Source organism: Electrophorus electricus, chromosome 11, assembly GCF_013358815.1.
Source record: "Electrophorus electricus isolate fEleEle1 chromosome 11, fEleEle1.pri, whole genome shotgun sequence".
Taxonomy (NCBI): Eukaryota; Metazoa; Chordata; class Actinopteri; order Gymnotiformes; family Gymnotidae; genus Electrophorus; species Electrophorus electricus.
This window is the reverse complement of record NC_049545.1, coordinates 12,182,501-12,206,533: the sequence shown is the minus strand read 5'-3', so window position 1 is coordinate 12,206,533 and position 24,033 is coordinate 12,182,501. Positions and strand designations below refer to the sequence as shown.

The 24,033-nt window shown below is 45.1% G+C and overlaps 1 protein-coding gene across 1 annotated transcript in view; it reads left to right on the top strand.

The window, feature by feature from the left end:
- The first annotated feature begins 280 nt into the window (after nucleotides 1–280).
- The window catches only part of prkceb (protein kinase C, epsilon b), a 67,477-nt gene continuing 43,724 nt past the window's right edge, over nucleotides 281–24,033 (top strand). The window contains exons 1-2 of the mRNA XM_027002512.2: nucleotides 281–1,894; nucleotides 16,895–16,958. Of these exons, the coding sequence (XP_026858313.1) occupies nucleotides 1,547–1,894; nucleotides 16,895–16,958 (412 nt within the window). The 5' untranslated portion in view covers nucleotides 281–1,546. The remainder of the gene's footprint in view (nucleotides 1,895–16,894; nucleotides 16,959–24,033) is intronic.

Below are 24,033 nucleotides of genomic sequence, written 5' to 3'. Positions count from 1 at the left end.
AATGTATTAATACAGCTGTATAAATACAAGTGCTTTTTATGTAATATAATATGAAAAGTGAAACAAAAGAAAATGCATCAACAACTGTAATGTAGGCCTATGTGTCTGACTGTGTTTGAGATCATCATACATCTTGCATTTATATGACACAACTGAATGACACTACTGAAAAATAGGTAACACTTAACTGTACTTACGGCAATGAGACTCTTGAAGTTATACGAGCTGAGAAACAGCTTAGCTCATTAGTACTTGAGAGCATATTCAACACTGAATTCTTTATTATATGCCACGTTATTAACTTGAAGGACAAATTCTTTAAAAAAAAACAAAAAAACAACAACAGGCTAATTAAAACAATAACAACAGTGACACATAGATACCTTTCTAAACAGCTAAACTGGTCGGGGGATGCCAGTTAACATGTATCCAGTCACTACAAAAATCTACTCTACTTCGCTATCGATGTTGTAAAGATACGGAAACAAAAAATACACAGCTAAAGTGTCATGGAAAGACAACACTGTCAAGATCTTCGGCTACAGCCTACATAACTTTAAAGATCAGGTTAAATGGTACCAGTGATTCCGTCATTCGTAATTAGACGTAGTTCTACAAGGGCTGACCAGCGCAGCGCGATGCACCACATTACTCAAGTTTTATTCAGCGCAAAAGATTTTATACAGCCGATCACAAACACTGCTAGATGTTTTCCATCCAGACTACCGCGGTGACAAGAGAGCGCGGCCTTGTCGTGTCGTTTGGTGGAGCAGACGCGGCGCGGCTCTGCGAAACTGACGTGTTTTGCGCATTTCCTGCACTAGCGCTCAGACAGTTGGAGAGGGGGGAGAGAGAGAGAGAAAGAGAGAGAGAGAGAGAGAGAGAGACGCAGGTCTGCAGGAAACCGAGTACCGACGACGAGAAAAGAGCCAGGGAGGCTGAAACGAGTACGAAAACCGCACCAATTCGCAGCCTACCCTCGGACCTAAACCCCTATTTCCTTCGACCGACCGGAGGAGGCTCGCGTGGTAAATGTTCCAGATGCACGGAGGAGAAGCTAGGGACATCCCGTGCTCCAGTTTAAGGAGGAACAGGAGTGTTTATGGTGAAGAAGGTTGCCCCCGAGGAGGTCCACTTCTGGCATATTTTTACTCCCAGTGACTTGAGGTGTGGAATGGTCGTTGTATGTCTGCTGGAAGATTGGGTTTGTGTGTGTGTGTTTTTTTTAAACGTCTTAATGGTCGTTCTCCGTGAAGGGGGTTTTGTCGGATTCCATACCACATGTATGATTTCAGCGTGGAAAACAACGGAGAAAAGCCCAAAGTGAAATCCTTCTCCCTATTTGGACTAGACTTTGCATATCTGCGAGGACGAGCATTGTACCGTTAGGAGAAACTAACAGAAGTCGAAAACGGAGAATCGGCTGGGAGATTTTCTGTAGCTGTCCTGTTGAATAATTTACCGAGTCCCGAACTGGCAACCATACAGGACCGTCCATTCAAAAGCGTTTGGTTTGGCATTAGCCGTAAATAACTACGCGAACACCATGGTGGTTTTCAATGGATTGTTAAAGATAAAGATTTGTGAAGCTTTGGACTTGAAGCCGACAGCCTGGTCTCTGAGACACGCTGTCGGCCCAAAGACCCAGACCTTTCAGCTAGACACGTACATCGCCCTTAACGTGGATGATTCTCGTGTAGGTCAAACCTCCACCAAACAGAAAACCAACAGCCCGGCCTGGCACGATGAGTTTGTCACAGAAGTGCGCGACGGGAGGAAAATCGAGCTGTCGGTGTTTCACGACGCGCCTATCGGATACGATGATTTTGTAGCCAACTGCACCATTCAGTTCGAAGACCTGCTGCAGAACGGCAGCAAACACTTCGAGGACTGGGTATGTCCAGCTCCCGTCTTACGCCTTCTTATCCGCACACAGCCCAGACTATCAACCTAACACAGTAACTCTCTCAGCTGTGCAAGTGTTCTATCAACTTTTGACCCCCGCCCCCGCCTCCCCCAGCCTAATGCTAATTATTTTGCGGATGTGGCCTAAATCACTCCAAACGCCCTCATTCCCTGTGTATTACCTGTCACCGTTCTCAGCATGTGCAGTCAGAAAAGCGTTGCTTTCCTCTCCCCTGCGATGCCACCAGTTTCATTACAACTCAGAGGCCTCTGATCAATGTTCAGATATCCTGGTTGCATAGAGACGGCGAGAGAGGGTGCACAGCATGTCATAAATATTCCCTGCAGCTGCAGAGAGCCATATTACCGTCACTGAGTGCAGTCATATAATCCGATGTTAAATGACCAGACAAAACAAGATCGGATTGCACATGCATCCCAGAAAGCAGCCAGTCAACGTTTTTCTCTGCAATTGTCCCTGGCCACGTTCATGCACTTAGTAATTTGATGTAAGAGAGTGCAAAAATGGCCCAGAGCTCCTGAAGGTAGAAAGGACAGCCTGATTGTTGATACAGCCATATACTGTAGCAGTTCCTTATAAAAAATTATGGGTTTGCACAGGTGACTCTTCAGCACAAAATATATGTGTACAGCACCTCAGGAGTTTCCTGTTGTAAGTTTTTAAAACAATATGGTTAAATGTTGTGTAATAATACATTAATTCATACACATATTTGCAGTCCAAACGTTTATGATTGCATCTAAGAGCCTTGTTTAGACAGTGGCAATTCACTCATGCTGGTTCACCCTGTAGACTTTAAAAAACAATGTTTTCATATTATTAACTGCTAATGGCTTATTTTTGGCTGCTTGTCCTGCCTAATCATGAGAAGTTTCTCCATCATCTCTATCTGGCAGAGGTGTGCAGCATTAATCCTTGTCCCTTTAAGAGCCCTAATATGGCAGATCTACAGTATATGATAGTGAATTGGCCACTCTGTGTGCCTGGAGGCTGTTCTGTTCTTTGTTCTCTTGCCCAAGGCAGACACAGATTTAAATTATTGAGGTGCCTCAATCAGATCCTGATGTAAGGAGGTGCTGCACTCACCTGCCAAACCTCATATTACCATTCTGAAGTGTACAGACAGAAGACTGTACCCCGTTAAGTTGGTACAAAGCCTTCGTGCTCTTGCATCAAGGACAAGGCCGTCCTGATCTGACCTTCCGTTTTGCGCTCAAGTGCTCGGACATACGGGCATCAAACTGTGCATGTGCTCAGGAGACTACGGTCATGTTTAAGATTAGATTTAGTCAGGGGTTAAGTGTGGCTAACAGCACAGTGGGCTACAGCTCTAATGTATGAAATGTCACTCATCGTGTACATGATTATTTAGTCTTTTCTCCAGATGACAGGGATGTTAACTTTAAGCAGCCCAAAGCAGCTGGTCTAATATGCCATCATCATAGAGATCACTCTGGAGAAGGCATGAGCAAATATAAACATATATGAATTTAAATAATATGTAGTTGCCATAATTTCAAACTCAGTAAACTGTTGATATTTACAATATGGATTGGTCCATCTGTCCATTTGTCCATTGGTCTACTCTTCTGAGAGCAAGAATTTCTTTCTGAGTTTATTTCTGTGATTTGCGTGAGGGTGTGAGGGTTTGTGTGATATGAGAGCGAGAGTGACAGAGATAGAAACCTTTAAAAAGATGTACACAGGCGTGGACTTCGGCATGATTCACTACTTTACAGACGGTGCTTGTGTAACTTGCAGGGGATCTGTGTAAAGCCACTTCTGTGTGAGCTGTTGATGTGGGCGTCATGGTTACAGAGCCTGATCCTGCTGCTGTATTGTTCTGAATTCCCTTAAGCTCACGTTTTCTCGAGAAACCTACCCAACCACGCGAATGTAAACAGAATCCGCTTTCTCTGTCTACGGCTGTCGCTCTTCCTCCGTCTGTCCCGCACTTGCGTGGGCTGTCGCGTTCTTGTGAGGGCACCTTGCCGTGGCGCGGAGCAAGCGGCGTGGCACGGGAGTGTTTCATCTTCGCTGTCTTTGATTCGGAGTACCGCAGTGGGGCCTGGCGGAGGCGTGACGCGGGAGACTTGCCGGCTGTGTAAACTTCAGAGTGAGGCAGAGAGGTTGGGGGGGGGGGGCAGCCCCACCCCCAGGCTCTCTGAGTGTCCCCTTCACTCAGCCTCCATGCTTCCAGACCACTCTGGTGCTTGCTGCGTACTCTGTTTGTCGAGTATGCTTCCTACCCTGTATTGGCTTCGTTATTCTAATTTGTGTTTGGCAGACTGCATTTGTCAGTCAGTTCATGTTATTTTGTAATGCTGAAAGTACCAAATGGAGACTTAAGGTTTTCTACCTGCAAATATTGGTTCAGCACCCTGCCTTGTCCAAACAAGTACTACTGATGTGGAAGAATAAACTTAGGCGTGATGTTTTGAGTTTAGCATAAGCACAACAACACCTTGTTCAGTCTCTACACAGCAAAGCCGCTGTCTTACCAGGTTTACCATTTTCAGTGTCACTCTAGACGAAGTATAGCACTTCTCAGGTGTATGCAATGCATGCCGAGATGTTACACAATGGTGCAGCAACAACCCCGAAGCAAGCCTGACAATCGCCTAGGCTTGTTTCTATAGGCCTCTCTAAGTGCCTACCTACATTGCCACCCCACCTGAATTACATGGTATGGTGTAATTGTATGTGCGTGTGTGGCCTAAGATATGTCATGGTAAGGGTAATTGGAAACTCAACAATCTATGCCTTTAATATCAGGTGGGTTTTCTTTGATTAAGTGTTTAATTGATGAAATTGGAGGCATTTTCAGTTAATAACCGTGAAACAATCTCTGCTTACATTTGAAAAGTAAAGTAACTGCAGCAGCGGCTCAGGTGATGGTGGAGCTGGTTGCTAGTTCATCCCCTAACATGGCTGTTGTACTTGGCTCTTCATTGCAGTTTAATTGGTGAGAGTGAAACTACTCCACTCTAGTGTTTATCTTCTGTTTTAGCACAGAATCCATGACTGTTGGCATTTGAACCAGAGTGAATTCCCCTAAACATTTCAGTTTCACTCAGAAAATAAGAGTCAGAATGACTTTGAAAGAGAGTAATTAGATTTCAAGATAGTGAGACTTGTGACGGCATCCTGCAGACCCAGTCGACGGCCTGGTCAGGTAGCAACCTGTCGTTTTGTTTTTTTTTGTTTGTTTTTTTGTTTTTGTCTGAGGTCTTGAGAAGATCAACCAGGATTAGGTGGATTCATGAAAAAAGATAGTTGAGCTGGTATCTCCTTTCAGGCATGTTGAGAGGGAATTGTTCTTGGCAAGGTGAGAAATAGCAGACGGAGCAGAGCAGTCCAGTGAGCAATGACACATGTATACACTTGCAGTTGCTGCCTCCTTTCCACAGCTGACTCAGGATGTAGTATCTGACTGGAGTTAAAATCCCAGAGAGCGAGAGAGAGAGAGAGAGAGAGAGAGCGAGAGAGAGAATGCATATGTGTGTGTGTGTGTGTGTGTGTATTTGTATGTGCGTGTGTGTGTGTGTGTGTGTTTGTGTGTGTCTCCATTCATGTTTCCCAGCACATTCTTCACAAGTTGTTACATGTGCATTGGTGTGATGCCAGTTTTTAAGGAGTGGTTTTGACAGACACATTTCTCAACCAGTTTGTTTGAAAGGCCTTCTTACATGTCTTGCTGCCTGTTCAAAATAGGTGTGTGTGTGTGTGTGTGTGTGTGTGTGTGTGTGTGTTTGAGTGATTTATTTTAGGATGGACACAGTGAAGATATGCGCACAACAATGTTTCAGCCAAACACTGTCAGAGCGGATATAATGATTAAAGTTCAACCTTAATAAACTTGTCTGAGTCACTCTTTGTTAATTAATCTTGCGTGTGTATTATACTGTACCTGGCGTATATTACTGCAGCAGGAATCAGTATGCTGTTTCATTGTTCAATTCCTTAAAATCGAATGATTTTGAAGAAGACGTATTCAGTGAGAGTGTCGGCGTCGCCATGCCGAGCCTCATGCCGAGATGGGTGGGTGGAGAAGGGTGTAGCCATGTATGATGGCTGCTCTCCGCAGTACACCTTACTGCGGATGCTAAAGCGTTTTTTTTGACCTACGTTACTCCGCGTAATGCCGCTTCAGCCTCCTGTTCCCACCCCGCACACACCAGCGGTCGCGGCATGCACTGCGAGTGATTTTTGGAACACGAAGGACCCAGTGTTCTGCGTAGGGCGAAGACTGCACGACGCGGTGTTAAAAATTAACAGACGACCGTTAACTCTTAACCAGCTAGAGCGCTCACGTTCAGACCCCCCGCAACAGCAGTCTGCTTACGTTCAGTTACACCGATGCATGTCGTAGTGTCACTGACAGGCCAGATCCCGCATAATGTTTAAGCTCCATTTGCCTATTTCCTCTCGCTCCTCTTTTACCCAGTCACCCAGTCTCCCCCTGCTTGTTCTGACACCTCCCTCTCCAGGGTGTGGATCTCCTTGTTGGTTCTGCTGCCCCCTCATCACCCCACTTCTCTCAAGCCTCCCCTCCTGTCCTTCACCCTGCCAGTACAGCTCCACTATCCGTTAAGCGAGGGACCAGCACCGGAGTCGGACCTGTCGGAAGCCAACAGGCACGATGTCCGTGATGTACTGTACATCTTGCGTAATGACTTCTTCTTCTTTCGTCACCTCATTATATTTCCATTTTGCGCACTGTTAAGGTCTCTTCGCGATACATGTATGCCACATCAGTACAGTGGTGGTGGCACAGAACGAGAAACGGCCTGCAATACAGTAGCTGTCATTATTCCAAAGCTACAGCATGCTAAACTAGCAGTATAGATCTTCAGTAGAATTGTCATCATATATGCTACCACTTCACAAATGCTCCCTGACACGTTTGGAATATTTTTTAAATTTTGCTCGAGATTTTCCCCCCTACACATTAGTCGGTCCGAGTCCGGGGCTCAAGGTACTCGGAGGACAGAAGAATGCTAATGTGCCACAGTGCAGAGCTGGCTGGATATTGCTTTCCTCGAATTCCATTAGTCATTCAATTCTTAGAAGAAACCGCCCATGTTGGTATACAAATGCAAGTTACGCTCACTTGTTTCTAATAGACCTCTGAGTGCTGAACTATGAGATTTATTCACTTAACAAAATGTACTTTGGCTGAATAATGCTGATCTTATATTCACAGCATACTTGTGTTATCTAACCAATGGCCAACATACAAACCCACTTTGATAAAACCAGTGTTCCTGCTACAATAGACTACCCATTGTACCAGTCTACAGAAGATATCATTTATCAGGATATGACATGTAACAAAATGTTTACTTGGGAGTACAGCTGGTGTACAGTTCTACAGGGACGGATGGACAACACACTGACAAATAGCACACTGGCAGATAGATACCCCAGTGGCAGAAAGATATTCCACTGGCATACGCTGACTGAACTGGCAAGGCTGAATGGTTAATGGGTGACTGACTGAACTGCATTTGTGTATTTCCCTGTTACAAGCTCGACATGCAGCTCTCTTGATTTAGTTTTTGTTTTATTTTTTAAGTCAATAGGGTGTGCTGTATTTTTGCCACATAGTTTGGAAGCTGTACATTCATGCTGAGCTGGTCACAAATGCTTTGTGTTGAATGCGTGACCATGGGCTTGTTTGCCCTGTGATATAAGTGTAACTGCACGCGTCTGAATGTCTTCCCACGTGATGTCACCTGCGGCGTGGCGGTTCCAACACAGGCCACACCAGGCCTGTCACTTGCGGACTAAACTCCCCCACGCAGCCTCAGATGCGGGCCCATGCCTGCGTCCCATACCGGGCGAGCCTTCTCTCTTATACAAAAGCAGCTCCATGATAGCACTGCTGTGATACCGGTCCCAAAATAAACACTTATCTCATGACCAGAAAAGATACAGTTAAAGTTATGTCACCAAGATGAGTTGTACAGTCACAGGCTAAACAATTATTGTTGCCTCATCGCTTGCTTATGTACTGATGTTGCAGTTATATAATGTTTGTTTTTGGAAGGTTCTACCATATGTTGCATAGTCTTGCTGGATAATGTGATCGCACATATTAGCACAATTTTTTTATGAAATGACAAGATCAAATACATTTTTACAATACCTTTGTATAAATAACAGTACATACTACTACTACTACTACTACTACTAATAATAATATTTATATTTAACAGTATACAAAGTTTTCGCTCTATAGGTTTATAATGTTCTCTGTTTAAAAATAAGTGGTGGGGCTTTGGCCCATCTGCAGCAGTCGCCCACCCCCTTGGGGCACATATGTAGGGCAGCATGCCACTTGCATACGGCCTCCGTGCCCTCGAGATGCCATGAGTGCTCGGGCTGCTGCCAATATTCCGGCCCAACGTGAAGTGTCCGGAGTGCTAGCACCCTCTCGGTCCACCCCGCAGCAGGACGGCGTCGCGGGGCAGCGGCAGGGAGTGAGCAGCGGGGTCTTCGAGCCGGCCCGAAGGAAGCAGTGGATGGCCGGGCCGCCTGGCCGGGGGCTAAAAATACCAGCGGCATGGCTGAGTCACACGGTAGCCTCGGCTTCCTGTTTTCACTCTCCCACGTTTACTTCCCAGAGAGATAGCGGGAGATAGTGAAAGAGATAGAGAGGGGGAAGGAGAAGCCTTGTGTCTGCAGTGTGATACTGAGGAATACCTGCTTACTCATCAGTGTCAATTTCCCATCCAAAGAGGGTGGCAGATGGGGAGAGAGGATGCAGAGCAGCAGGACGAGGCTTCCGATCGGAAGCGCAGGCCTCCGTGTCTCTCGGATGAACGCGCGATCCCACAGGTTGTTCGTTTGATAGGTTAACAGCCTGTTGCAGAGACCAGAGCCTGCTGATAGCGTCAGGCTGAAAATGCAGGGGATTGTGGAACCGTAGCTGGGTTTCGACCGAATCGCACGCAACTTTGTGCTTTCCTGTCCAAAAACAGAGAAACAGAACGGTAAATCCCATAAAGTTCCCGGACCAAAACTGTTATGAAAAAGTGCGTCTTTAGACTGATTCCACAAAAGGTGCTGAACCATTCAGTGTCATTCTTCAGAGAGCTTGGCATGCTTTCTGCATCCTGAACCAGCACAAATCTCAACAATAGGCACCTTTCACTCTTATAGCCTGTAGTTAGTGCTTCTAGCAATCTTTTCTCTGTATCCTCTAATATCTTCCGGTAGATGCTTAAGTGAGTTGTGTACATACAACAATATGTCGGGACGAAGCTGTACTGTCTGTACTAACTGTACAGTACAAAACTGAGAACCCGTTTGACGCAATGCCACGATCTAAATTTTTTTATACAGTGAATGCCGTCATAAACAGCTGCAATGGGCAAACACACAGAAAAACCTCTCACTGGGATTTATTGTTAGAAACTTAACAAAAAATCTTTGTTAAGTTTTACTATTTATTCCTTGTGTGTCTGCGTGCTTAGTAAAGATTCTGGCACCTTTTACCTAGTATAAAACGACTGGTAGAACTAACCCCGGGTTATTTTAATCCCGTGCGAAATGCCTTATCAGTAAATATTCCGTCATATAACAGTAAAGAGATTTCGTGCTTTTTCTCAAACATGGATGCACTTACTTGCATTATATAGTTTGCGTTTACATGTCAAAGGCCTTTTCAGAGGAGTGACACTTTTGGTATCTTTAGGTCAATTTTACTGCCTGTAAGCAATCTCTGCACAAATCTCTGTCATTTATGCTGAGATTTCGGATGTATATCTGGAAAACTAATTTCGATTCTCAGAGAAAAACAAACATTTTGTATTCAGGAAAAATTTCATTACTGCAATGGAAAAATTCCTAAGTATTTGAGTTTCTTTAAAACATTAATTCAATGAACTTTAAATATCCAATTGCACAATAAAGATTTTATACTGCTGTGCACTCACTGTCATGTTTTGGCTTTATAAGTTTAGATGTATTCCATTTTATTATTAAGAAGGGCATGTAAAATTTGGATAATAATAATAATATCAGTCAGATTTTTTTGTTATATTGTCTGAGTAGTGGGATGAATTTTGCAAATGTAGTATTTTCATATGTTTGCTTTGTGAGGGTTTGTGTTTTGCTCATTAGTCCATGGTTTTGCCGTTGGTGTGGACCTGTAGCACACTGTTCAAGTCACAGCACGTCCAGCCGTGGTATGCAGTATTACCTGTGAAGACGCCTCTGCACACTGCTCTAGATTTGATCTTTTTTCTACCTCTTTCTCTCTTTATTCTCTCTGCAGGCATCTCAGAGTAGTAGTTTGTGCCTCTTTAAGAGTCTTTTCTGAATTGCACACTAATATGCAGATCCTCTGGGGTTAAGTGACAGGAGGGTAGGAGAAAGGCAGCGTGTTTCCTGATGTTCACATACACACACACACACACACACACACACACACACACACACACACACACACACACACACACACACACATATATATATATATATTACCATTACATATACCATGTCAATGTACAGCATGTGTGATTGATCACTGATTGTGTGTGGTTGTGTGTGTGTGTGTGTGTGTGTGTGTGTGTGTGTGTGTGTGTGTGTGTGTGTGTGTGTGTGTGTGTGTGTGCGCGTGTGTTTCCGTCCATTTTTGCTTGCATCTGTGTGTGTGTGACAGCATGAAATACAGGCCCTGGGCAGGGGGGGACTTTCTGTAGCAGAAGATGTTAGCTAGATGAGGCAGAAGGGAGAAAGACAGACAGGGGACGTGGTCCAAGTTTAGGCTCTTACCATCTCTGCCTCTTACACTTAAGCACATTCTTCTGAACCCTGTGGAGTACAGTGGCCTGTTTACGAATGTCCACCGCTTCCCTGATGTTGCACACACTGCACAATTGCAGGGCACGTGTGCATGTGAGAAGGGACGAGCGGGAGAAACAGCTTAGTAATATCCTCAAGCTAATTTACCATGTCACTACTGTTTTATTTACTGTAATGTTCATTGCTTTAGATAAGCCTGTAATTCGTAACACTGAAGCCAATAAAGGAGTGCATTCTGAGTTTTAAAATAGGATGGGTGAAGTGTTACCCAAATCTCAAACGTTCACTAAGGTGAGAGGCAGAACTGATCCCAGGTCAGCGTCTCTGAGCCTGCTTGTGCCATGCTGATTGTACCAGTGGCTTTGGGATAGTGAGCACAGCCTTAAATATTAAGATCAGAGGAAATGACTGTTTTAAATTTTATTTTTTGGTTTTATTGTGACTGCGAGATTTTGGCTGTAGGGCATGGGACAGGAAAGCTGCTCCCCATCTGTGGAAGACTTCTTATGTGTGTTGTGTGTGTTGTGTGAGAGAACAAGCTTTATTTGGATTACATAAAACAGAAGGGGTGAGGTGTGTGTGTGTGTCTGTGTGTGTGTGTCTTAGGGACTAAAAGATTTGGTATACCCTAACAGCTCATGTACACAGCCACACAAAAAAAGCTGTATTGTCAAAGTATTTAATTAAGTACAAATAGCTACATGTTTTTGAGTCACAGCACTCATGACCACAGTTGGCCCGTGGGGTGCTGAACTGCGACATTCAGTATACAACTGTGCAGGTGCAATTCTGAATCAGACGGCCTGTGCCAAGCCATGACTGCACAGCACTGACAAACCCCACCAAAGCTCCTCTTCCTGAGAGTGCTGCTTGCTGGGCACCGCGCTCCCACCACGGTGGCATGAGTCCAGGGAGAGCTATTGATTGGGAAAACCGAGGGGGCAGGAAACTGCAGTAAGAGCCAATATTAGGCTCCGCTTCTGCTGGCTAATGAAGCCATAACGGCAGCTCCATCCGAACCAGATTAAAGGAGGAAATGGAGGCAGGATGCACGGCTGAGAGGAATGGAGGGACGAGAGGCGTACATGAAAGGGAATGCGAGTGGTAGAGAGACAGACAGAGAGAGAGAGAGAGAGAGAGAGAGAGAGAGAGAGAGAGAGAGAGAGGGAGAGAGAGAGACACACACACAGAGGATATGTGTGGGTGTTAGGTTGGAGGCGCGCAGCAGGCTATCATGTAACCACATAGTTGACATGGGTTTACACAGGATGCATTTCATATCCTATTGTAAAGGATCTGTGAGGTCACACATGCAGTGCTTGACACAGTGTCTCAGCTCTTTACCTAAATATATGCTTGCTGGCATAGCCAAAGTATTAAGCTTAGATCCTCATTTTAAAGTGTTTTGCAGTGGCACAGCACACACACACACACACACACACACACACACATAGAGACATGTGTACAGGTTTTAATTATTTAATTGTGTTTTCAATGTGACTGAAGATATCATGCTGAAATATATCAAGGAGATGTTTGGAAATTGAATATCTGTTTGGAAGCTGAATAATACATGCATGTGCAATGGGCTACTCTGAGCCCTACTGTAAGGATTTCCAATAGAATCTGGTATGGCTGCCTGTTTTCGTTCAAATGGAGCAGGAGCCAACCCTGAACAATTCTGACTGAGACGCACTGGTTAAACAAGTGGCAGGGAGGTGGAGGTGTAGAGGAGTGTGGAGATGTGTGGAGGAGCTTAGAGGTGTGTGGAGATGTGTGGAGGTGTGGAGGTGCACTCCTTCTTGGTTGGAGTGAGACAGCTTTCTCATTCTCAATCACGAAGGCTCAACCTTGTTTTTTACACCTAACTCTAACGCTGTAATCCGTTGGCCTGGGAACAACACCACCCTTTACTGGGACACGTACGTCAGCGAGCGGAAAAGCCTTGGAAGATTTTCCTCAACCTAAAGACTCAGCCCGCTGCACTAAAGCAGAGGACTGGGGAGTTCTGAAAGGGGTCACCAGAGATGTGTTATGGGAGCACCTCACAGACGATGTTATGTGGAAAACCATAAAAATGATGGAGAAACTGCATATTTCAGCCAAACAAGCAGAATAATTTGAGCAGGCAGCAGAAGACTGTAACCTGATAAAGAGAAAAGCTATACAACACCAAGTCACAGATGTAAACCTTCCATATAGCTGTATACCTTACTTAAGAAATCGGATATAATGTCAGTATTTACGTGTGTGTGTTTGTGTGTGAGTGAAAATGTGTGTGTGTGTGTGTGTGTGTGTGTGAGAGTGTGTGTGTGCGAGTGTCTGTTTGTGAACGTACACAGACCAGGCCAAATTTAATTGCTCAGTTTAATTCATTTGCTTGTGCTTTGTGCTCCTGCATTGTCCCATGTGCTCAGGTACAAGTGACAAACCCCATTTCTATTGGCGCTCTCGGTCTTGGTGAAATGTGTGTGTGCGTGTGTGTGTGTTTGAGTGAATGTGTGGATGGGGCTATGTGCGTAGTAGTGTGCATCGTGGGAAGGGTGAGGAAGTTGTTAAAAAAATAAAATCACACAACAAAGCCACATTTTGTTTACAATACTTTGCTTACATGTCTGCTCTGGTCTATTTCGTAGAGACCATGTAAAGAATAAGACAGAAAGGAAGATAGAAAGGAAGTAAAATTTGATGTGCACATGTGAAGTACAAAGATCAGAGATAAAGAGATGCAGCAAAACAGAGAGAGACAGATGGGGAGAGAGAGAGAGAGATGGGGAGAGAGAGACAGAGATGGGGAGAGAGAGAGAGATGGGGAGAGAGAGAGAGATGGAGAGAGACCTGAGGAGAGAGAGACAGAGAGATGGGGAGAGAGAGAGATGGGGAGAGAGTGAGATGGGGAGAGAGTGAGATGGGGAGAGAGAGACAGATGGGGAGAGAGTGAGATGGGGAGAGAGAGACAGAGATAGGGAGAGAGAGATGAAGAGAGAGATGGGGAGAGAGATGAAGAGAGAGATGGGGAGAGAGATGAAGAGGGAGATGGGGAGAGAGATGAAGAGGGAGATGGGGAGAGAGATGAAGAGGGAGATGGGGAGAGAGATGAAGAGAGAGATGGGGAGAGAGATGAAGAGGGAGATGGGGAGAGAGATGAAGAGGGAGATGGGGAGAGAGATGAAGAGGGAGATGGGGAGAGAGATGAAGAGAGAGATGGGGAGAGAGATGAAGAGGGAGATGGGGAGAGAGAGAGATGGAGAGAGAGAGAGATGGGGAGAGAGAGTGAGATGGGGAGAGAGAGACAGATGGGGAGAGAGAGAGAGATGGAGAGAGACCTGGGGAGAGAGAGATAGAGAGAGAGAGATGGGGGAAAAAGATGGGGAGAGAGAGAGATGGAGAGAGAGATGGGGAGAGAGAGATGGAGAGAGAGAGAGATGGAGAGAGAGATAGAGAGAGAGATGGGGAGAGATGGGGAGAGAGAGACAGAGATGGGGAGAGAGATGGGGAGAGAGAGAGATGGAGAGAGAGAGAGACAGAGAGAGATGGGGAGAGAGAGAGATGGGGAGAGAGCGACAGAGATGGGGAGAGAGAGATGGAGAGAGAGAGATGGGGAGAGAGAGAGATGGAGCAAGAGAGATGGAGAGAGAAGGAGAGAGAGATGAGAGAGATGGAGAGAGAGAGAAGGAGAGAGAGAGAAAGATGGAAAGAGAGAGATGGGGAGAGAGAGAGAGAGAGAGAGAGAGAAAGATGGAGAGAGAGAGATGGGGAGAGAGAGAGAGAGAGAGAGAGAGAGAGAGAGAGAGAGGGGCGCCAGCTCTTGGAGAACACCAGCATTATGTTTTGTCTCTCAGTTGACAGTGTGTACAGTTGTCTGTACAGTGTGTGTATATGTGAGAGATGATACACACCAGAACCCTCCAGCAACAGAGAACGGCAGTAAAAGAAGAAACATACAGTTCTAAAGTGTGTGTGTGTGTGTGTGTGTGTGTGTATGTGTGTGCATGCGTGTATGTGTGCGTGCGTGCGCGTGCGTGCGCGTGCGTGCGCATGCGTGCGTGTATATGCACGTGTGTGTGTGTGCATGTGAGTGTGCGCGTGTGTGTGCATGCGTGTGTGTGTGTGCGCATGCGTGCGTGTGTGTATATGCACGTGTGTGTGTGCATGTGAGTGTGCGCGTGTGTGCGCATGCGTGCGTGTGTGTTTGTGTGTGTGCGTGTGTGTGTGCGTGCGTGCGCGTGTGTGCGTGCGTGTGTGCATGTGTGTGTGAGTGTGTGCGTGTGAGTGTGCATGCGCGTGCGTGCGCATGCGTGCGTGTGTGTTTGTGTGTGTGCGTGTGTGTGCGTGCGCGTGTGTGCGTGCGTGTGTGCATGTGTGTGTGAGTGTGTGCGTGTGAGTGTGCGCGTGTGTGTGCATGCGTGTGCGTGTGTGTGCGTGCGTGCGCGTGCGTGCGCATGCGTGCGTGTGTGTATATGCACGTGTGTGTGTGCATGTGAGTGTGCGCGTGTGTGTGCATGCGTGTGTGTGTGTGTGCGTGTGTGTGTGCGTGCGTGCGCATGCGTGCGTGTGTGTATATGCACGTGTGTGTGTGTGTGCATGTGAGTGTGCGCGTGTGTGCGCATGCGTGCGTGTGTGTTTGTGTGTGTGCGTGTGTGTGCGTGCGTGCGTGTGTGTGCGTGCATGTGTGCATGTGTGTGTGAGTGTGTGCGTGTGAGTGTGCATGCGCGTGCGTGCGCATGCGTGCGTGTGTGTTTGTGTGTGTGTGCGTGTGTGTGTGCGTGCGTGCGCGTGTGTGTGTGCATGTGTGTGAGTGTGTGCGTGTGAGTGTGCGTGCGCGTGCATGCGCATGCGTGCGTGTGTGTTTGTGTGTGTGTGCGTGTGTGTGTGTGCGTGTGAGTGTGCGTGCACGTGTGTGTGTGTGTGTGTGTGTGTGTGCGTGCGTGCGTGCATGTGTTAGTTAATGTGATTGCGAGTATGTGTCTGATGATGTGTTTGATGAGGAGGACATACACACAAGGGCATTTTTACCTCTTCTGAAGATATCGGTGGCAATCTTAACCCGCAGACAATCACAATAAACAAACAACAACAACAACAACAACAACAAAAATAAACAGTTCGTCCCTCTCATCAAACTTCACAAACTGACAGGGAGGCAGTCCTCTTATGACTGACATCAATTTATTTCAGGTTCCCTGCTATCAATTATCATTTTAACATAGGTCATTGGGCCACTAAGATGATCGACATTAGTTTATGAGGCAGAAGAGGCAGTATGAGAAGCAGGAGGATGAGAGGCAGGGGCTGTAGTCATGCTGTCCTTAATAGAGCGATAAAAGAACAGTGGAAAGCAACCTAATGAAACGTGTTATGAAGCTCTGTTCGATTTGCTTATATTTAATTCAATTTATTCATATATTAAGCAGAGAGATCTTTCCAAAATGGCCTCATCTTCAGAGGGCCCCTGCATAACAATAGGGCAAAAAACAAATAAATAATAAATAACTTAAACCTACAATAGATCATAAAATAATGATGTGACAAACAAAATTAAAACAGGACTGTAAACAGTGGCCTAAAAATGGCATCAAACAAATATTGGCATATAGAACTCACGACACTTTACAAGTCGCCTTACCAATGTAAATAGTTGTAAGTGCTGAACCACTACTGAACTGCATTAGAGAAGTCAGTTTAACAAAGTGTTAGAAGTTTCACAGTCTGTGGTCTTTACCTGGAATATCTTTCTAGAAAAAGGTCCACCTCTGTGCGGGATCTCTAGGCTACCCCCTCCCCCTACGCAAACCAGGCTGTAGAACCAGGAAGCATTGCATGCTCCCCCGCCACCCTGCCAGCCAGGGGTCTTGTCAAGCTGATTGGCCAGGCATTCAATGGTGTGGGGTGTGGGCGCCAAAAGAGGAGGACCCAGTCTGGTCACCCTGAGTTCTGCCTCGCTTAATATGCACAACAAAGAAGTATACTAGTCTATACAAGTTATAGATGGAAAAAAGTATTTTTGACTTCTTGCGGACAGTTGGAATGTTATGTAAAGTGGAGGGCAAGTTTTTAGAACATTTGAAGGAAACTGTTGGTGTATTAAAAAGATTTGGTATGATAAAGTTTGTTCTCAATGAAATATTTGTTCTTTTTCCCTCCACTGTACAGATAGACTTGGAGCCCGAAGGGAAGGTGTATGTCATTATTGACTTGTCTGGGTCTTCCAGTGAAGGTAAGAGACCCGGTATCATACTGAATGTTTGCATGGCCTGTGTTCAATGGTGTTAGAGCAAATAAATGTTTTTACATACATAAATACACGTTCTTTTGTTTCTTATCACAGCACTCCTGTAGCCATTAGCGCCAACTCAAGTATTATTATAAATGTCCCCTGGACAGGCTGAGGCAATTCTAAGTGAATTTGTTCTCTTTCACTTTTGGAGATTCCTGGTTATGTCAACAACAACAGAAAAAACCACTACTGAAGCTGGCCAACACAGCAACTCAACCTCTCGCATGTACCAAAAGCTCCTTCATAGTCCAGCAAACACGCAGGGTGCCGCCTGGTGCTCACCCAGCGGCTCCTTTCACGTCTCCACATGTGATGCTGAGTTTGTGGTTATGCAAGCCTGTGTCCTCGATCATGTGCTCTGCTGAAGCCTTGGGGGAAACGGTGTCGCATGATCCTTCTGAACCAGATACATTCTGGCCTAATTCCACCTGAATAACCTCAGGTGCACTCCCGCTTTACCACCGCTTTCCCATCATCCCCCGGCATTCATGACGGCCCGGTTAAGAAATTCGCTTACGCTCCCCACCCACTGCTCTGCTGTGAATGAAACAGTTCATATCCATGTCTCTCAAATATTCGCCTCTTTACTAACGGTAGAAATGAAATATCATCTCTTCACCGTTCCTGGTGTACGTCCTATGAAGTAAAGCCGCATAGCAGACACATAAAACTGACTTCTGTTCTTAAACTCCGCATATGTTACATTACTTAACAGCCTCATACCCTATTTGCCAGCTTTTTTTATTTAGTGAAAAGTAAGCCTTTCCTTCCAGCTCATGCAAAGGAATACAAAGGAGAGTGTGGATACTCAGACATTTGAGTAGTCATCCTCATTCCTAGAACCCAGATCCCCCATATCGACCCCCATGTGACAAGACTGTTTATGTGTGAACCATGACACCAAGGAGGCGCATTCACTTCTCGAACTAAAGTACTAATTTATCATGTTTGGGCTTCTTGGAAAACAAGCCAGAATGATGAATTAGATGTCCATATAGGACACAAAAGTGCAGGCTGAATAATTCAACTCCAGCATCAAGATCAGGTCAGATTATGAAGCTGGTAACCATGTGAGAAGAAGGTTCTGACAGTTTTCTGGTGTGGTTAGCTGAGACAGGAGTTTAAAAAAGTGTGAGAGTGTGCTGTCTCATTTTTTCATTTCATGCAGTATTTTGATGCTATTATTTGTTATTGCATCAGGAAGCTTAGAGGTTCCTGTGTTAAAAAAGTTAGATGAGTCAACAGAGATGGGTGGTGAAGAACCTTATCAGTTGCAGTTGACTGTTTTACATCTCCTTATCTGAGAGGTTTTAACGTGACAGGCCAACAGGCTCGCACGCAAGTCCATGCAGTGACGGTTTAAATGTCTTAGGAGAGTCATGGTGGAAAAAAACAATACTGACTAGAACCCTGAATACAGGCCAAGCATATAACGCTGCTCCTACTCATACCAATAATTCAAATGGGAAGAATATGACAACACCATCGGGACTTGCAGGACCTTTACAATGGAAAGCAGAAGGGCGCTCAGCCAATTATCCCAACCCATGTGGCCTTCATGTACAAATCTCCAAATCATGTTTTTCAGGGTGTGGTTAAACTGCGTGGACCAGGCCATCCGTTTGGCAATGAGACACACTGTTGCTATTCAATTCAAGTTCACACAGTTTGCATGATATAAACACCATTCCTTGATCAGTCAGAATCTCTTTTGGGATTCCTACTCAGGAGACAACATGGGAGAGTTCCTCCACATCACTGCACCACTTCCAAGCATCAGGACAAATATAAAGTGATGCCTGTGTGTATTTCTAATGGCCCAACGTAGTACATGGCAGTTCTTTCGAAGGGCGCCTCAATTAAAGGGAGGGGGCATGTGGGCTCTGCTGGTACGGCTGGGATTGAGCATCTGCCTTTGTCTGCTTGCATCACTTTGAATGCAGACCAAATGAAAATAGGCCATTAGGCGATTTATTATCTTATACTGTCGTAAATGCCATGCCAGTAGAGTAGGCGGGAGGGAGGAAGAGTGTGGGGAAGAAAGAGAGAGAGAGAGAGAGAGAGAGAGAGAGAGAGAGAGAGAGAGAGAGAGGTGACTCCTGCCCCCGAGTGCATCAAGAGATGGAGATCCTGTAGTCGCCTTGTTCGGCGACTCCAGGCGGTGGCACTGAACCCACTGCACTGCCCCCTCAAGCAGGCGGGTAATGAACTGTTCTTGGACCGTGAGGGTGGGCTGTCGCCGAGGATAGGAACCGGCATCTGTGTTGCTCTAGAATGCGACGCAGGACGTCTTTCTTATTGCACGTCATACTCCCGCTGACAGATGCCGAGCCGCAAGCTCAGCTCAGCTGCATCCGGGGGAAGCGGGAGAACTACCCGGCTCTCCAGCGGCCAGTCACCGCGTGCACAAAGAGCTCCACATATGCCTGGAGTCGTTCCGCGGGCCACGGTCTTAGCACGTGCAGCCTGCAGCAGACCCTGGAGGGTCTGGTGGCTCTCCGCTCGCTCCTTTGTGAGCGCCTCGCCGTGGAGAAGCTGCTCCTGATAGCAGCACTTGGTGTTTGAATTTGTTGCTGGTTGGTGAGGGTCCTGATCAGACGACTCCATCTTTGTCCCAGGTTTTAGCACCACTGTAACACTTTGCAGCGTTACCTATGGAGGGTTAATCTCGGCATAGCAGGGATTGCTGCCTACATCCTCTGCACTGCTGCAGGGTGATGGAGAGTCCAGGGCTGTAGGGGGCAGGCTAGCGGAGGCCCCGCCAGAGTGCCGCTGTCACCTAGCTGGCCGCCGCCGACCATATCAGTACCTCGTCGTTATATTCACGCAGAGGAGTGAGAGAGAGGAGAAGAGAGGGAGATGTGGCATGATGGAAGACTGGAACACTGTTATGATGTGTTGTGCTCGCGGGCATATGCGGCTCTGTGTTTGCTTGTGAAGAAGCCGAGCCGCTGTGAAATCCGATCTGATCTAGCTCGCTCTCTCTCCTTTGCTTTGCTGACACACACCTCTGTATGCATGCTGCAAAGCTCTGGCTCTTCATGCTGCTCTGGCTTTTTCGCTGTGTCTTTGAAACCCTTTTCTAAGGAAACCATAAACCACTACGTATGCCACTCACATGCTTGTCATCTTACATTTTTGGACAGAGTATTCATATATGTCTTGCCTTGGAGCAAGCATTTGTCTTCACAACGTAGTATACTTCAGCGGCGGGAAACCACGCACCTCTGCATAATATTAGAACGAACGATGCGGCCTCCTGTCTACGACTGTTCCGTTTTTGGCTGTTTTCTTTTCTCGGGGTGTTCATTACCAAAGGATTCACTCAAGTGTTAAGGAAGTCTTGCGTTCCTAAAAAGGGGCAAATGTGAGTACATTGCATTTCAGTGGTACCTCCAGTAGCTGGAAGTATATCAGTTCCAAGCTGATATACGCTGAAGCCCAGCCGGCCCTGGCCATGGAGAAGCCACTGTCAGATAACCCTGACCCAAAGGTAGCAGAAGAAGAAGAGGAGATGCAATGCTCGCTTTCAGCAATAATCCTTAATGTTATACAGTCTGTTATACATTATACAGTCGCTGAGCAGGATCCATTCACACACACACACACACACACACACACAGAAATATGCCACGAAGAAGACAGACATGCTGGTGCAGGGATTAAAGATGATAAAAGAAGTAAATTAACAGTGAGATCCTATACAGCTAGAATGAATTTAGCTATGTGCGAAAGTACAGTTGATAACTGTGCCTATGTAGCGTGCTGCGGGCTGGCTGCCTTACTTCAGCCCTGCTCAGCATCACCGGGCCTCACACGCAATCGCACACGCACACACACCAACACCACGGAGAACACGGAGAGAGATGTGATTATGACAGCCTGGAGACACAAGAGAACAGCATATTCTATCAAATGAGTCACTGAGGAGATTCACACCCCCTGAATCCTGAATCACTGAATCATACTCGCTCTCTCTCTCTCTCTCTCTCTCTCTCTCTCTCTCTCTCTCTCTCTCTCTCTCTCTCTCTCTATATATATATATATATATATATATATGTATATATATATAGAATATATACTGAATATGCTCTTCTCTTGTGTCTAGGTTGTAATATGCTTGCTTTTTATATATATATATATATGAAGCAAGAGTTTAAACAAAATTTTAGCAAAAAAAAAGTGACATTGTTATTGTAGAAAAGACGTTTACAGTAAGGAAGCAGTCAAACAGCTTTCTGATCCCACCTTTTATAGGCAGAATAGTTACAGTCCACTATTAATCACGCCATCTCACCTCCCTGATTTAGCACCGAATCTGATTGTAGATAATCCTCGCTGTGGCCATTTTTATCTTCTCCCTAAAATTCATAAGTCAAACAATCATGGACATCCTATTGTATCTATGTGTTCCTGCCCAACAGAAACTTTTCAACCAATTGTTCAGTCCTTACCTACGTATGGTAAAGACTCTTCACACTTTCTACAAATCCTTGAATAACTGAAAGAACAACCAACAGCTACCAACTCCCTATGTTTTTCAATTGACATTAAAAGTTTATATAATGAAGATGATTTGAGAACTTTAAAGCATTTATTGATGCAAGACCTGAGAAGAACCTCCCACAGATATTCCCTTAAAACTGTCAGAACTTGTGTTTGCTCTAAACTTCTTCACCTTTGACTCCAAGTACTACTCACAAATAAGAGGAGTTAGTATTAGTATTAATAATAAAATGAGACCATCCTATGCTAATGTCTTTGTTGAAGTTGTTAAGAAATCCTTAGCATATTTGAGATACACTGTTGACATTTTTGGTACTCCTACCAGCACATCTGAAGAGCCCAAACTGTTTATTTCCTCCTTCACCAAGTCCCATGCAGCTCTGGAATACACATGGAGTATAGCATGTCCTGGCATGAGGTTAACTTCTTTACATGTTTCAGTCAACTTTAGAACTTTTTTAGATGGTTCAGTTAAGTCTGAAAAGTCTGGTCTAAACCTATGTTATAAACTTATGGACTCTCATTCTTATGTGCAATACAACTATTCACACTGCAAAATCTCCATCCCTTACTCCTTCCCTTAGTCACAGCTTTTAAGACTTAAGCACATTTTAGTGAGAAAGAAGACTCCAGAAAAATATGGAAATGTGTGGATATTTGCATAACTGGATTTCCCAAGGAAATCATAGATAATCCCTTTGCTCATATTTTACCTGTTCAGAGAATGGAAGCACTGACCTATAAACAATCTGTTAAAACAACAAGAATTCCTTTGGTGCTCCCTTATCATCCTACAAACAAAACAGTTCAAAAATGAACGTGTGTCAGATGCGACAGTTCCTCCGTAGAATCCAAACTAGGGTGCGTAGATCAACAGGCAACTCTGCATGACTAAAATTGAATGATTTGCACAACAAAAGGGCCAGACGTCATGACTTTTTCAAAGCTGCGATATCAAAACATTGTGCTAAAGTGCACAGTGCACACAATGAGAGTAAAAACCTGGCAGATGTTTAGTCACCAGACTTTCATCAGTGCCCAAAAGAAAAAAACTTTGGCTCTGAAAACAAATGTATTTTTGTGGCTGGTTTGGCCCTTTGTCTTTTGGCGTGTGAATCATTCCATTTTTCAAATTTTATAGTTAAACAGTTCATAAACCAGGATGATGCAGATAATATACTTTAGGGACCCTCCACTAATCTCCTTTAAGGACCTTCCACTAATCTTTTTTAAGGAACTTCCACTAATCTCCTTTAAGGACCTTCCACTAATCTCCTTTAAAGACCCTCCACTAATCTCCTTTAAGGACCTTCCACTAATCTCCTTTAAGGACCTTCCACTAATCTCCTTTAAGGACCTTCTACTAATCTCCTTTAAGGACCCTCCACTAATCTCCTTTAAGGACCTTCCACTAATCTCCTTTAAGGACCTTCCACTAATCTCCTTTAAGGACCCTCCACTAATCTCCTTTAAGGAACTTCCACTAATCTCCTTTAAGGACCTTCCACTAATCTCCTTTAAGGACCCTCCACTAATCTCCTTTAAGGACCTTACACTAATCTCCTTTAAGGACCCTCCACTAATCTCCTTTAGAACTTTAGAATCCTGTGGAATGAATGTTATGATTGAGACATCTGGTTTTTCTAATATAAACTGGTTTCACCTCCTGGAACAAGCACTTTGCTTGCACAGCTGATGAAGGCTCTCTGTTCAAAACGTCCTGTTTTTCTGCAAACCTTGTGTACTTCACCTCTCTCTCAAATCCAAATACTATATGAGTTATCCATACAGTGTGTGTGTGTGTGTGTGTGTGTGTGTGTGTGTGTGTGTGTGTGTGTGTGTGTGTGTGTGTGTGTGTGTGTGTGAGAGTGAGTATATATATTTCACAGCAGATGATTCCTACATTATTTGGATCAAATGTGACAAGACTTATGTTAAAACCTTTTCTGTAAAAGAAATTTTACATTCACAATCAGCTGTTATGGGCCCTTTATTATTAAGATCATGTTAAATGAGAGAATGTTCAGTGTGATAGTCACAGTGTTATTTTGTGTGTTATTTTGTGTGGTTTTTTTGGGAATCCAAACCCATATCTGCATGTCTCAGTTGGCTTCTGTTTTTGCTCTCCACACATGAAGTGAAACAAACAATTCCCTGACTGCGGGGCTTCATTATGACAATGGAATATGCAAAGCAAATACTGTTAGGGTATGACAGACATGGAGCAGTGCAACCACAACACTATGGTACTTATAATATGCATGATAGAAAACAAATTTCACCGCATGAAAATTTGATCAGTAATATCTTGTTTATCAAATGTAACTGTTCAGATTCCTGCAGATGTCTCGCCGGTCCAGTGACCGTGGCTGCGTGTCCAAAGAGTGAGACTGAACCGGAGCGAGCATGAGCCGCTGCCCTCAACATGGCTGCCTTCATGGCCCATCATCACAGCGCGTTTTAATTCACACCTTCAGTGTCACCTGCTCCATGTGCAGGTATAATATGA